The sequence below is a fragment of the Bison bison genome, unplaced genomic scaffold (genome assembly GCF_000754665.1).
Source record: "Bison bison bison isolate TAMUID 2011002044 unplaced genomic scaffold, Bison_UMD1.0 scf7180017864491, whole genome shotgun sequence".
Lineage (NCBI taxonomy): Eukaryota > Metazoa > Chordata > Mammalia > Artiodactyla > Bovidae > Bison > Bison bison.
This window is the reverse complement of record NW_011495050.1, coordinates 13,942,596-13,955,122: the sequence shown is the minus strand read 5'-3', so window position 1 is coordinate 13,955,122 and position 12,527 is coordinate 13,942,596. Positions and strand designations below refer to the sequence as shown.

The following is a 12,527-nucleotide window of genomic DNA, read 5'->3' as shown; positions in this document are numbered from 1 at the left end:
GGAAGCAACAGTTAGAAATGGACATGGAACAACAGACTGGTTCCAAATAGGAAAAGGAGTACATCAAGGCTGTATATTATCACCCTGCTTATTTAACTTCTATGCAGAGTACATCATGAGAAACGCTGGGCTGGAAGAAGCACAAGCTGGAATCAAGACTGCCGGGAGAAATATCAATAACCTCAGATATGCAGATGACACCACCCTTATGGCAGAAAGTGAAGAGGAACTCAAAAGCCTCTTGATGAAAATTAAAGAGAGTGAAAAAGTTGGCTTAAAGCTCAAAATTCAGAAAAGATCATGGCATCCAGTCCCATCACTTCATGGCAAACAATGGGGAAACAGTGGCTGACTCTATTTTTCTGTGCTCCAAAATCACTGCAGATGGTGATTGCAGCCATGAAATTAAAAGACACTTACTCCTTGGAAGGAAAGTTATGACCATCCTAGACCGCATATAAAAAAGCAGAGCCATTAGTTTGTCCACAATGGTCCTTCTAGTCAAGGCTATCATTCTTCCAGTGGTCATGTATGGATGTGAGATTTGGACTATAAAGAAAGTTGAGCGCCAAAGAACTGATGCTTTTGCACTGTGGTGTTGGAGAAGACTCTTGAGAGTCCCTTGGACTGCAAGGAGATCCAACCAGTCCATCCTAAAGGAGATCAGCCCTGGGTATTCATTGGAAGGACTGATGTTGAAGCTGAAACTCCAATACTCTGGCCACCTGATGCGAAGAGCTGACTCATTTAAAAAGACCCTGATGCTGGGAAAGATTGAGGGCAGGAGGAGAAGGGGACAACAGAGGATGATATGGTTGGATGGCATCACTGACTCGATGGACATGGGTTTGGGTGGACTCCAGGAGTTGGTGATGGACAGGGAGGCCTGGCATGCTGGAGTTCATAGGGTTGCAAAGCCTCGGACAAGACTGAGCGACTAAATTGAATTGAATTGAACTTTATATAATCTTGAAAGAACATTTAAATATAAAAAAGATAGTCATTAAAGTTTTATTATGTTCCAATAGGTCCTTTTGGGAATCAAATAGTATCAAATGATTATATTGGTTAAAAAATACACCCTCTGCTCTCATTTCAAGATAATGAGATGGTTTTGTGAATCAAGATCCTCGTTTACAACGTACTTAACATATATCCTCTAACCCTATGTTAGTCTGGAAGGATTTATAAAGCAATAATGACATAAGGAGAGATAGTGTGTGATGTAACTGAAAAAGCCTGTTTTCAATTCCATGCTTTAACATTTACTAGGTATGACCCTGAGTAAATCATCTGTGTATGTTTCCTCATCAACAATATATAAATATTAACATCAAATTTGCAGTGCTTCCAGGCATGAGTGAGGCAGTCAAATGTTTGAATCCTTTTTTTTCCCCTTTGGGTTATTTAGATAAATAAGTGTTAAAAATGCCTGACAAATTCTCTTCCTCCCTACAGTTTTTATGGGTCCACTATGACAAATGAAGTAACTGTCAGACTTGCTTTTAATTGCTAGTGATATAATCACCTAGAAATCTTTGCTATTAACACCTTGGTTGAACAATTGACTTAAAAAGTGAGTGTTAATGATGTTTTCAGAACATTTTGCCCTCGGGTCACTGGTGCAGATGGAAACAAAGGCATCTTAACAGCCTTCCCATTTCAATGTAGCCTAACACATGCAATTTTATATAACTATTGCTCCATTTATTATAGATCAGTACTTCTGATCCAAGGAATTAGCTCCCACATGAGGTAATGAGGGTGTACTTCTATCTGGTTACTGATATGCCACCTTTTGGTACTTTCTCTATGAACCTCGATCATTTTCTATAAGCGGTCCTCTAAACTTGGCATTCTCACAACACTGGTTATAGATGAGTCAAAAATTAGCATTTGGCTTACCCTCTTTGGGAATCCTCCCCTTTAGTTTCAGCACTTTTGCATTATAGTTTAGAAGAACCAATACCACAAACCAGAGACCGGAACACAACACAAGCACCAGATTTGACCTGTATTCTCCAAACTTAACTGTATGTTAAAGGCGGCCTGATCAGGTGTCAAATAAAAGAAAAATATGCATGTATCTTTTATCTTTGTACCATTTGTTGAGAGCAGTTAACAGGTATTTCTGTCATGTGACTGGGTTTTAGTTCAAAAAAGTGGAAAATCAAACCACTTCTAGGTAAAGGAGACTAAGGGGACTGTATATACTTCTTGAATATTTAACTGTTTAATATTCTGTGTGTTTAACTCTGTGTGTGTGTATGTGCACATACACACATCATATTCAATAAGGTATTTATAAAATTCAGCTTACACTCCTATTTAAGTCTCTGTAGAAGCCTAGTGAGTGACTAGGGAGCCACTTTAACTAAGGCATTAAGAAGTGGTAGCCTTATTTGTTAATAGCCCCAACTGGAGACAATCAAACTATTCTAAAAGAGGTACAGGTCAAACAATGTGGTACATTAATATCATGGAATACAACTTAGAAATAAAAAGAAACAAACCACAGACATACATAACTTGAACAGATCTCAAGGGGATTATGAGTAGAAAAAGCTAACCTCAAAAAAAGTCATATACTGTTGCTGTAACGTTCTCATAATGACAAGATTATATCTCCACTGTGGCTCAGATTGTAAAGAATCTGCCTTTAATGTGGGAGACCCGGGTTCCAACCCTAGGTCAGGAAAATCTTTCCTGGAGAATTCCATGGACAGAGGAGCCTGGGAGGCTACAGTCCATGGGGTCACAAAGAGTCAGACACGACTGAGTGACTAACACTTTCATATAACAAAATTACAGATAGAACAGATTAGTGGCTGTCCGGTGTTAGAGCTGTTGGAGTAGGCATGACTCCAAAGGGGTAGCACGAGGAGACCTTCCTGACGATAATGAAATCTCTAATTCTTGACTGCAGAGATGGTAACACCAAAAGTGATAAAATGGCAGAGTTATTCGTACCACTGTACCAATGTCAATACCCCAGTTTTGATATTGGGATTATAGTAACACAAGGAAAAAATTGGGAAAAACTATATTTAGGGTGCATAAGGCCTCTCTCCGCTATTTTTGCAACTTACTGGAAAACTATTGATATAATTATTCCAAAACGAAAAGTTAAAAAAAAAATCACACACATACACAAAGAAATAAAATGAAACGGTCAATTTTATTCAAATTCTCCAAAATTTATACTAAATACGTTGTTTCTAAAAGGTTTCACCTTCATATAATGGCTTTATTATTTCGCCTTTCTTTTAAAGGTTTTTCAATTTTTCTGTACAGTTCTTCAGTAGAAGCCAGAGTCCTGAGCTGCCCAGTTAGGAGCCTAAAATACACAAAGAGAAATCAACAGGGTGGAAAGAAATAATTTCTGAAAAGCCAACTTCAAAAAAAAGTGACACTAGCATTTTTTTAGCCACACTTCTGCCAATCTATTCTCTACAACAACTTCTGCAATTACCAAATGTGAGGTGTTTCAGAACAACACAACAAAATATCATCTGATACAGTTTTTGACCAATTATAAAGTATAACAATGACAATATTATACCCAAAACAATAGAACTTAACCCTTAAGCATACAGAAATAACAACTACACGATAGTTATTTTTCAGGCTCAGTTAATTCTACACTTGGATGGAATAGGCAAGGACAATAATGTTTAAAACTGAAGGACTATGCTAAGGACACAAATCTGTTAACTAAAACTTCAATCAGATGAGATCCTTGAATGTAGCTCGACTATTTTCTAAAAACTTTCTACCCTCCAGCTATAAGTAATCATAATGCCTGAAAAGTACTAGGGGTAGTTTGGAATCCCAAAATTTCAAGGCTATACAAATTCCTTTAATATCTAACAGGCAGGATTTCTACCCAAAGTGGAAATCTATTTTTCTGACACTTAAATATGAATATCAGATAAAATAAAATTTTGTAAAATCAACACTAACATAATAAGATCAACAATTTTGCAGAAGTAGTTCTTTAAAGGAACACAAATTTCAAGCACTTGAAAGAGAGATAACACATGTAACTTATCACTGCCAGTATCAAAATGATGTGTTGAAAACACTAAGGAAATGACATAATGAAGGCACACAGGAAGGGTAAGAGAAAAAAAACACCCAATTGTAATAAAACTAGGAACACATAATTTAATTTGTTTCCTAACTAACGCATAAAACATATAAGAAAAATCTTTTCAGTTTAAGTGATTCTTAAATAAAATTACCCCCAAATACAAAATCAGACACAACCAAAATTAATTTGTTCTCAAATGATGCCCATGTAACAATTATATTATTTACTGCCAAATTTGAGACAACAGAAGATGTGTGGTTCTTACCTCTGACCTACTATTCTGATTAAGTTTCTTCTCAATATTCATGGCCAACATCTGGCTTCTAAATGAAAGGCTTTTGGTCTTTTCAATCACTTGCTGATAGGGTGAGACTGCATTGTTACCCATAACCACATGACCCTAAAATGAGACAGAAAAATTGGTCCTATAACGTTAACAACCGAGTTTCTTAAGTCATAAGTATAACATCACAACCTACATGTATGTTGCAAATATTTTTATGCACAGTACAGATGACAATATTCATCCAACAACAAAAAAAAAAACAAGAGAATGCTACTGCCTTCAAAAAAACTATTATATATTAAAACAAAAATTCTAGAATGAATGTCCTAACAAAAACTCCCCCAAAAGTATAAAATAATCAGCAACTGACATCTAGTACATAGCACAGACAACACTCACTAATTTAGAATCAATCTTGGCATCCAGCCTTGCATTTCTAATCAAATTTACAATCCACCTTTCAGCTTCTTCTGGAGTCATGTTCAGTTTATCTGCCAACATGCTAATGAAAAAGAAAAAAGAAAGAAAATGACATTAACTGAGTTAAAAACTTAGCTTTATACACAGTCTCTGACCTATACTCTATATGGAAACTTTTAAGTACTTATGGGTCATCTTCTCTTAAATATTGTGACTCTTAAAATTGCATTGTTCATGTTTGTGCTATTTTCTTGAGCTGTTCACAATCTAGCTCATTTCACCTAACAGATTTAAGGTTCTTGAAGGGGAGGGCCCCATATTCTGTATTTATACAAATCCTTCTAGCTTCCATAAAAGTATCTTACTTAGTAGTACTCCACTACTAATGATCTAAGGGAGAAAAATGTTGTACGATGTGTAATGATTATAGACATTAAACCCATTACAAGGAGCATTAGTAATTAAAAATAATAAAATGCAGCACATAACTAAAATTCAGGGCTGCTGAATTTCATTTTCTTCTGCACTAAGGACATTCCCTTGAACTGTACACTATAGATACCTAAATGGCCACTGAGTTTAAGGAAAAAGAGACATACATACATACAGAGAAAACACAAACAGAGGAGAGAGGGAAGGAGAAAGATGACAGACACCAAGACCCTGATTTAAAGTCTTTGATGTCATCAACCAATTTGCATTTTCTAATTAATGATCAGAGGCCTCTTGAAAAAGAGGCCACTGCCGGCCTTAATTTTTCAGGATTAACACAAACACAAGCCTTCGTAGCAGGTAAGTCAGTCAGTCAAACGATGAAAGAGTATCTGTGTATGAATGTATAATATTTAAAAGGATGGTATACATATATGCGTATACAGGTGAAGTGAACTGAAGTTGCTCAGTCGTGCCTGACTCTTTGCGACCCCGTGGACTGTAACCTACCAGGCTCCTCCCTCCATGGGATTCTCCAGGCAAGAGTACTGGAGTGGGTTGCCATTTCCTTCTCCAGGGGATCTTCCCGACCCAGGGATCGAACCCGACCAGGGTCTCCGGCATTCCACACACCTTAACCTCTGAGCCACCAGGGAAGCCCCAAATATAGGTGTTTATACTCAAATATTAACTCTCCTCTTTCACTTGTTTTCAATGAAGATATTATACACTTGCCAGGTCTTCTAATATTATCACTACTTTGATGAAAAAAACTAGAATATCAAAATTCCTAATCTAATAGCACTCCCAATTTTAAAGTATAAATTTTTAATACACTGGAAATCATATAGCTATGTAATTGCAGAAGTCTTAATCCAAAAGTAATCAATCAAGTTAACAAAAATACCTTAATGGGAATAATATAATCTGAGCTATCTCTATTTCATGTTTACTGACAAAGAGAAGAATTTCGTTTCAAATGTAAAAAGTTAGGCTATCATTAAAGTTACTGCTAAATCAATGAAGGCAATCATTTAAAATTTATCCCTAAAATAAGCTTGAAGTTAAAAAACATCATGACGATGAGTATGAGCCAACTCACCATAAAACTCCTTGGATTTACATGTCAAATTCTGTTCTCTTTTTATGATCAATTCTGCCTTAAGTACACATTCTCAGCAAACAAAGAACAATTAGTCCATGACTACTACTTCAATTTCACGATCAGGTTTCATTTTATTCTCTTTATCATTGTTCTCTAAGCAAACCCTATTTATGTTACTAAAAATAGGGAAGTATGTCATTTTACTGAAACAACAAGGCATTTTTTTGACTAGGAAAAATTCCTGCAGCTGGTGTTTCCTATGGCTTCTCAATAAACTCTGTGTTTTTCCTACTGGTACTTGACTTATTTTCCTACTGGTACTTGACTTATTTTAGAAATGTGTACATTTCATTTTCTTCTGCACTGCTAAAGTAAGCAATTGCCTAATACTTTTAGCTGAAGCTGCTACTCTAAAGGTAAAGAACATATTTTCCAAAACATTATTTTATCAACTCCTGTAACAACTTCTCTTTTGTATGTCTCCTCTATTCCCCCAAAATACAACTCTTTAAAGTGAAGCCAAGACCATTTTACTCTGAAAAGCACAAATGAAACAATCTGTACTAAATATATTAAAACTCCAATCTTCAAGATCTCCATATACTGTTTTTAAAAAACAGATATGTTATTCCTAGTAGCTACTAACTGGATATAGTCAGTTTTTAAAAGATTTTTAAAACTATAAATAAAAGCTCTTTATGGAGGCTGTTTACATAATTAAAATTATAATGAAACATTCAGGGTTACTTTACTGGATATTATAAAGTGACTAAGAACTCAAGCAGAGTAACCAAGGCCTTATAGTTGCATAATGTCTGCTGTGCTTAAGTCACTCAGTTATGTCTGATTCTTTTCGACTCCATGGACTATAGCCCGCAAGGAATGGGTAGCCATTTCCTTCTCAAGGAGATCTTCCTGATCCAGGGACCAAACCCAGGTCTCCTGCATTGCAGGCAGATTCTTTACCATCTGAGCCATTGAGAAGTCCTACCAATTATCTCTTTAACCACTGACTCTAATCGAAGTTCCCTAACAAACTACTTTCATCTTGAAAGACTCTCCTCTCCACCAACCAGACTAAACCTCACTGTTCATTAACTATGACATGTTTTAAACCACTTCAGGGTCTTTGCAAATGTTGTGCCTTTTGTTTCAAAGGCTAATACCCCTTTTTCTTCACTTAGCGATGTGTTATATAGGTATCAGAGAAAACAGTACCCTCATTGGCCTTCCAAGACACTTCTCCCAACCATTATGTATCTGTTTGATGTTTTCACCATTCTCTGTTTTTTGCAGAGCATTCATAGTCTCTGGTAACTCATATGGTGAAGAACCCATGTGCAATGTAGGAGACCTGGGTTTGATCCCTGGATGGGGAAGATCCCTTGGAGAAGGGAATGGCTACATACTTCAGTATTCTTGCCTGGAGAATCCCATGGTCAGAGGAGCCTGGCAGGCTACAGTCCATGGGGTCGCAAAGAGTTGTACACAACTGAGCAGCTAACACTTTCACTTTCATAGAGCTGTAAACTGAGTATCTTGTTTAATGATAGACTGTTCATGTAACCCAAGAGCATGCACCACAGCTTCCCCGTTCATGTCTATATATCCAGCAATTAGCACAATGCCCAGTAGAGAGGAGGCAATTAATAAAAACTTACTTACTGTCTGATTCCTACCCTAGTTACTACCCCAGTGCTGGCTTTGTGACTGTTTCATAATATTCTAACTAATCTGCCTCTTGAGTCTCACCTTATAGTTGCCAGCTTAGTCCTAAAGCCCAACTACCAGCTTATTCCTAAATTCCTTTCAAAAATATGAGCCCTTCTACCAAAACAATAAAATTCAAACTTTCAAGTTTCATTGTTCTCTACAATTTAGCTACAATTGAACTTTTCAGCCTTCTTCCTCATGAATACCACAGCCCATCCAAACCAAACCAATTCTTTTCCTTTCCTGTCACTTATTCAACAAAATATGAATTGTGTTAGATGCTTGTGACAACATACAGTCTGTCTTCCACTTTTATAAAAGTTTAAAGCTAGAGTTGGGGAGTAGGGGACAAGCACCTAATCCTCCAAATATATAAACTATTTTAAGTGTAAGAAGGAAAAAGAGGAAGAAGCTATGTGAGTGTAAAAGGGTTTAACTAGTACTAGTTTGGAGGTTTGGGGATAATTTATGTATGGAAATGTTTAATGTCAAGTTATAAAACAAAAGAAAGACAATTTTATTCTGTATAACTCTACTTAGAATTTTCTATTCTTCTTCTTTCTTTACATACATATTCTAAGTCTTACTCCATCATGGCTGGAGCAATCTGACAACATGTATCAAGACCCACAAACGTGTGCCTGCTCTGACTCATAACACCATTTTGAGGATTTACTGTTTTGCAATGTGCTTGCTGAACCTCTACTTATTAAATCAAGTCAAAGAAAAATCTGAAATAAGGTCTGAGAAGTATTAGTAAATTATTGATACCTTCTCAGATTATCTAGGCTACCAAACACTTTAAGAATAAGAGAATGTGGCAATAATCCATTTTAAGTAACAGGAAAATATACACAGTAAAAGAAATTAAATAACAGAGGGAAGTTCTCTAAGTCCACAATTCTCTTACATTCTGCTGATTTTATGGAAAAAAAAAAAAAAGTAAAAGATTTAAAAATAAAAAAAAGTATCTTATTAAAGCTTGAAGAAACAAAAACTTGCCTTTAGCTATCCTACCCCATGCTTATTTTGTGTTATTTAAAAGAATTCAGTTTATCAATTAAAAGACAAAATATATCAAGAGGCAGAATTTCTGGGAAAAAAAATCCTAATTCAATCTAAGTTTCAAACTCAAAAATAACTTCCAGATTATTCAGATAACATTAAAATCTCAACCTTGTCTGCAGGCAGCTTAAAGAAGACATTTTAGGTTTAAAACCTTATATTTAAGACATGACACGATTTAAAACGCTGAGAAGGGAACACAGGTGAAACATTTCCTAACGTAAACCATACTGTTTTCTTAGGTCAGTCTCCCAAGGCAATAAATATTAAAGTAAACAAATGGAATGTAATCAAACACAAGCTTTTGCATAGTAAAAATAACTAAACAAAAAGCCAATCTATTGACTATGAAAAATACTTGCATATGATGTGACTGACAAAGACTTAATTTCCAAAATATACAAACAGCTCATATAACTAAATAAGAACAACAAAAAACCTAATCCAAAAAATGGGCAGAAAACCTAAACAGACATTTCTCCAAACACATACAGATAGCAAATAATTGCTAATTATTAGAGAAATGCAAGTCAAAATTACAATGACCACCAGTCAGAATGGCCACCATTAAAAGTCTACAAACAAATAATGGAGATGGTGTGGAGAAAAGGAACCCTCCTACACTGTTGATGGGAATGTAAATTGGTGTGACCACTGTAGAAAACAGTATAGAAGTTTCTCAAAAAACTAGAGTTGCCATATGACCCAGCAATCCCACTCCTGGAGATACAGCCAGACAAAACCATAATTCAAAGAGACGCACGCACCCCTATGTTCACAGCAGCACTATTCACAACAGCCAAGACATGGAAACAACCTAAATGTCCAATGACAGATGCATAGATAAAGATGTGGTATATATACACAAGAGAATACGGCTCAGGCATAAAGAAGATTGTGAAATAATGCCATCTGCTGCAACATGGATGGACCTAGAGATATACTAAGTGAATTAAGTCAGAGAGAGAAACATAAATACCGTATGATTTAACTTACACATGGAATCTAAAGTATGACACAAACGAACTTCTCTATGAAACAGACTCAAAGTCACAGAGAACAGACTTGTGGCTGCCAAAAAGGAGGAGGGCTGGGGGAGGGATGGATTGGGAATATGGGATTAGCAGATGCTAACTATTAACTAGAGACTGGATAACCAACAAGGTCCTATGAAAAAAACAGCACAGGGAACTATATTCAATATCCCATAATAACCCATAAAGGAAAGGAATATGAAAAGGAATATATATATATATTTGTTGAATTTGTTATAATTTTATATATATATAAATGAATCACTTTGCTGTACAGAAATTAACACATTATAAATCAACTATACTTCAATAAAATAATACTGGAGTGGGTTGCCATTCCCTTCTCCAGGGGATCTTACCCACCCAGGAATTGAACCCAGGTCTCCTGCATTGGAGATGGATTCTTTACCAACTGAGCTATCAGGGAAGCCCATATATAAATTAATCACTTTGCTGTACAGCAGAAATTAACACATTATAAAACTTCAATAAAATAAAGATACATTAAATATTTTGTGTAAATCCCTTATTCACACCTTTTAGTTGAAAAGCTCTCCTGCTCAAGTGATACTGAACTTTTTTTTTTTTAAATGTGGATCATTTTTTAAAGTTTTGAATTTGTTACAATATTGCTTCCTTTTTTATGTTTTGGTTTTTTGGCCCCAAGGGATGTGGGATTTTAGCTCCCCAACTAGGGATCAAACTTCTACTCCCTGCACTGAAAGGTGAAGTTTTAACCACTGGACTGCCAGGGAAGTCCTTGAATATGTTAAGTAAGTAACACATAAAACCCCAAGTGCATGCTTAGTCATTCAGTCATGTCTGACTCTTTGCAAACACATGGACTGCAGCCCACCAGGCTCCTCTGTCCATGGAATTTTCCAGGCAAGAATACTGGAGTGGGTTGCTATGCCCTCCTCCAGAAGACCTTCCCAACAAAGGGATCGAACCCAGGTCTCCCACACTGCAGGCAGATTCTTTACCATCTAAGCCACCAGGGAAGCCCAAAACCCCAAACATCCTTTCCCAAGTCTTGAGAAAAAAGAACAAAGCTGGAGGCTTCACATTCCTTGATTTCAAACTACATCACAAAGCTATAGTAATCAAAACGTATGCTACTGGCATAAAAATAGACACACAGATTAATGGAACAGAATAGAGAGCTCAAACTGAAGCATATATGGTAAATTAATTTATGACAAAGGAGGCAAGAATATACAATGGAAAAAGAACAGTCACTTTCCAACAAATGGTGCTGGGAAAACTGGAAAATTACATGCAAACAAATGAAACTGGACCAGTCCTCACCCCATATACAAAAATTAACTCAAAATGAATTAAAGACTTGAACTTTAAAACCTGGAAATATAAAACTCCTTTAAAAAATACACACACACACAAGCAGTAAGTTCTTGACATACGTCATTGTGAGGATTTTTTACATCTGATACCAAAATAAATTCAAACACAAAGGTAACAAAAGCAAAAATAAACATCAAACTAAAAAGCCCCTGCACAGTAAAGGAAACTATCAACAAGATGAAAAGTAGCCTACCAAGCAGGAGAAAGTATTGCAAACCACATATATAAGGGGTTAATTTCCAAAATACAGAAAGAACACATATCAACTCAGTATCCAAAAAAAAAAAAAAAAAAAAAACCACCACCAAACAATTTGATTTAAAAATGGGCAGAGGACCTGAATAAATGTTTTTCCAAGGAAGACATACATAGGGCTAAGAGGTACATGAAAACATGCTCGACATCACTAATCATCAGAGAAACATACACAAATCAAAACAACGATATCATCTCATACCTGTTAGAATGGTTATCATTAAAAAGGTAAGAAATAAGTATTAGCAAGAATGTGGAGAAAGGGAAACTCTTGACGCATTGCTGGTAGTTAAGTAAATTGGTACAATCACTGTGGAAGACACTAAATGGATTCTTCAAACAATTAAAATAGAACCCAGCTAAAAATAGAACCCAGTATGACCCAGCTATTCCACTTAAATTTATCTGAAGGAAATGAAAATTCTAACTTGAAAAGATATAGGTAAACCCATGTTTACTGCAGCATTACTTATAATACCAAGCAACCTAAACAGCCATCAGTGGATGAATGAATAAAGAAAATGTGATTACACACACACAGAGTTATTTAACCATTAAAAAAATGAAACTGTACTACCTGCATGTTGAGGGCAGTCTGCCAAGTGAATTAAGCCAGACCAAAAAAAAAATACCACATGATCTCACTTACATGTGGACTCTAAAACAAAACAAAAAATGCTCACGGATACAAAGAAGAAATGGGATGGGTGGGACTGGATGAAGGGTCAAAAGGTACAAACTTCCAGTTATAGAATAAATAAG

The 12,527-nt window shown here is 35.9% G+C and overlaps 1 protein-coding gene across 1 annotated transcript in view; it reads right to left on the bottom strand.

Moving 5' to 3' along the window:
* Positions 1-3,159: 3,159 nt before the first annotated feature.
* The window catches only part of EIF3E (eukaryotic translation initiation factor 3, subunit E), a 48,101-nt gene continuing 38,733 nt past the window's right edge, over positions 3,160-12,527 (bottom strand). The window contains exons 11-13 of the mRNA XM_010863459.1: positions 4,779-4,881; positions 4,359-4,493; positions 3,160-3,337 (exon numbers count right to left, since the gene is read on the bottom strand). Of these exons, the coding sequence (XP_010861761.1) occupies positions 3,299-3,337; positions 4,359-4,493; positions 4,779-4,881 (277 nt within the window). The 3' untranslated portion in view covers positions 3,160-3,298. The remainder of the gene's footprint in view (positions 3,338-4,358; positions 4,494-4,778; positions 4,882-12,527) is intronic.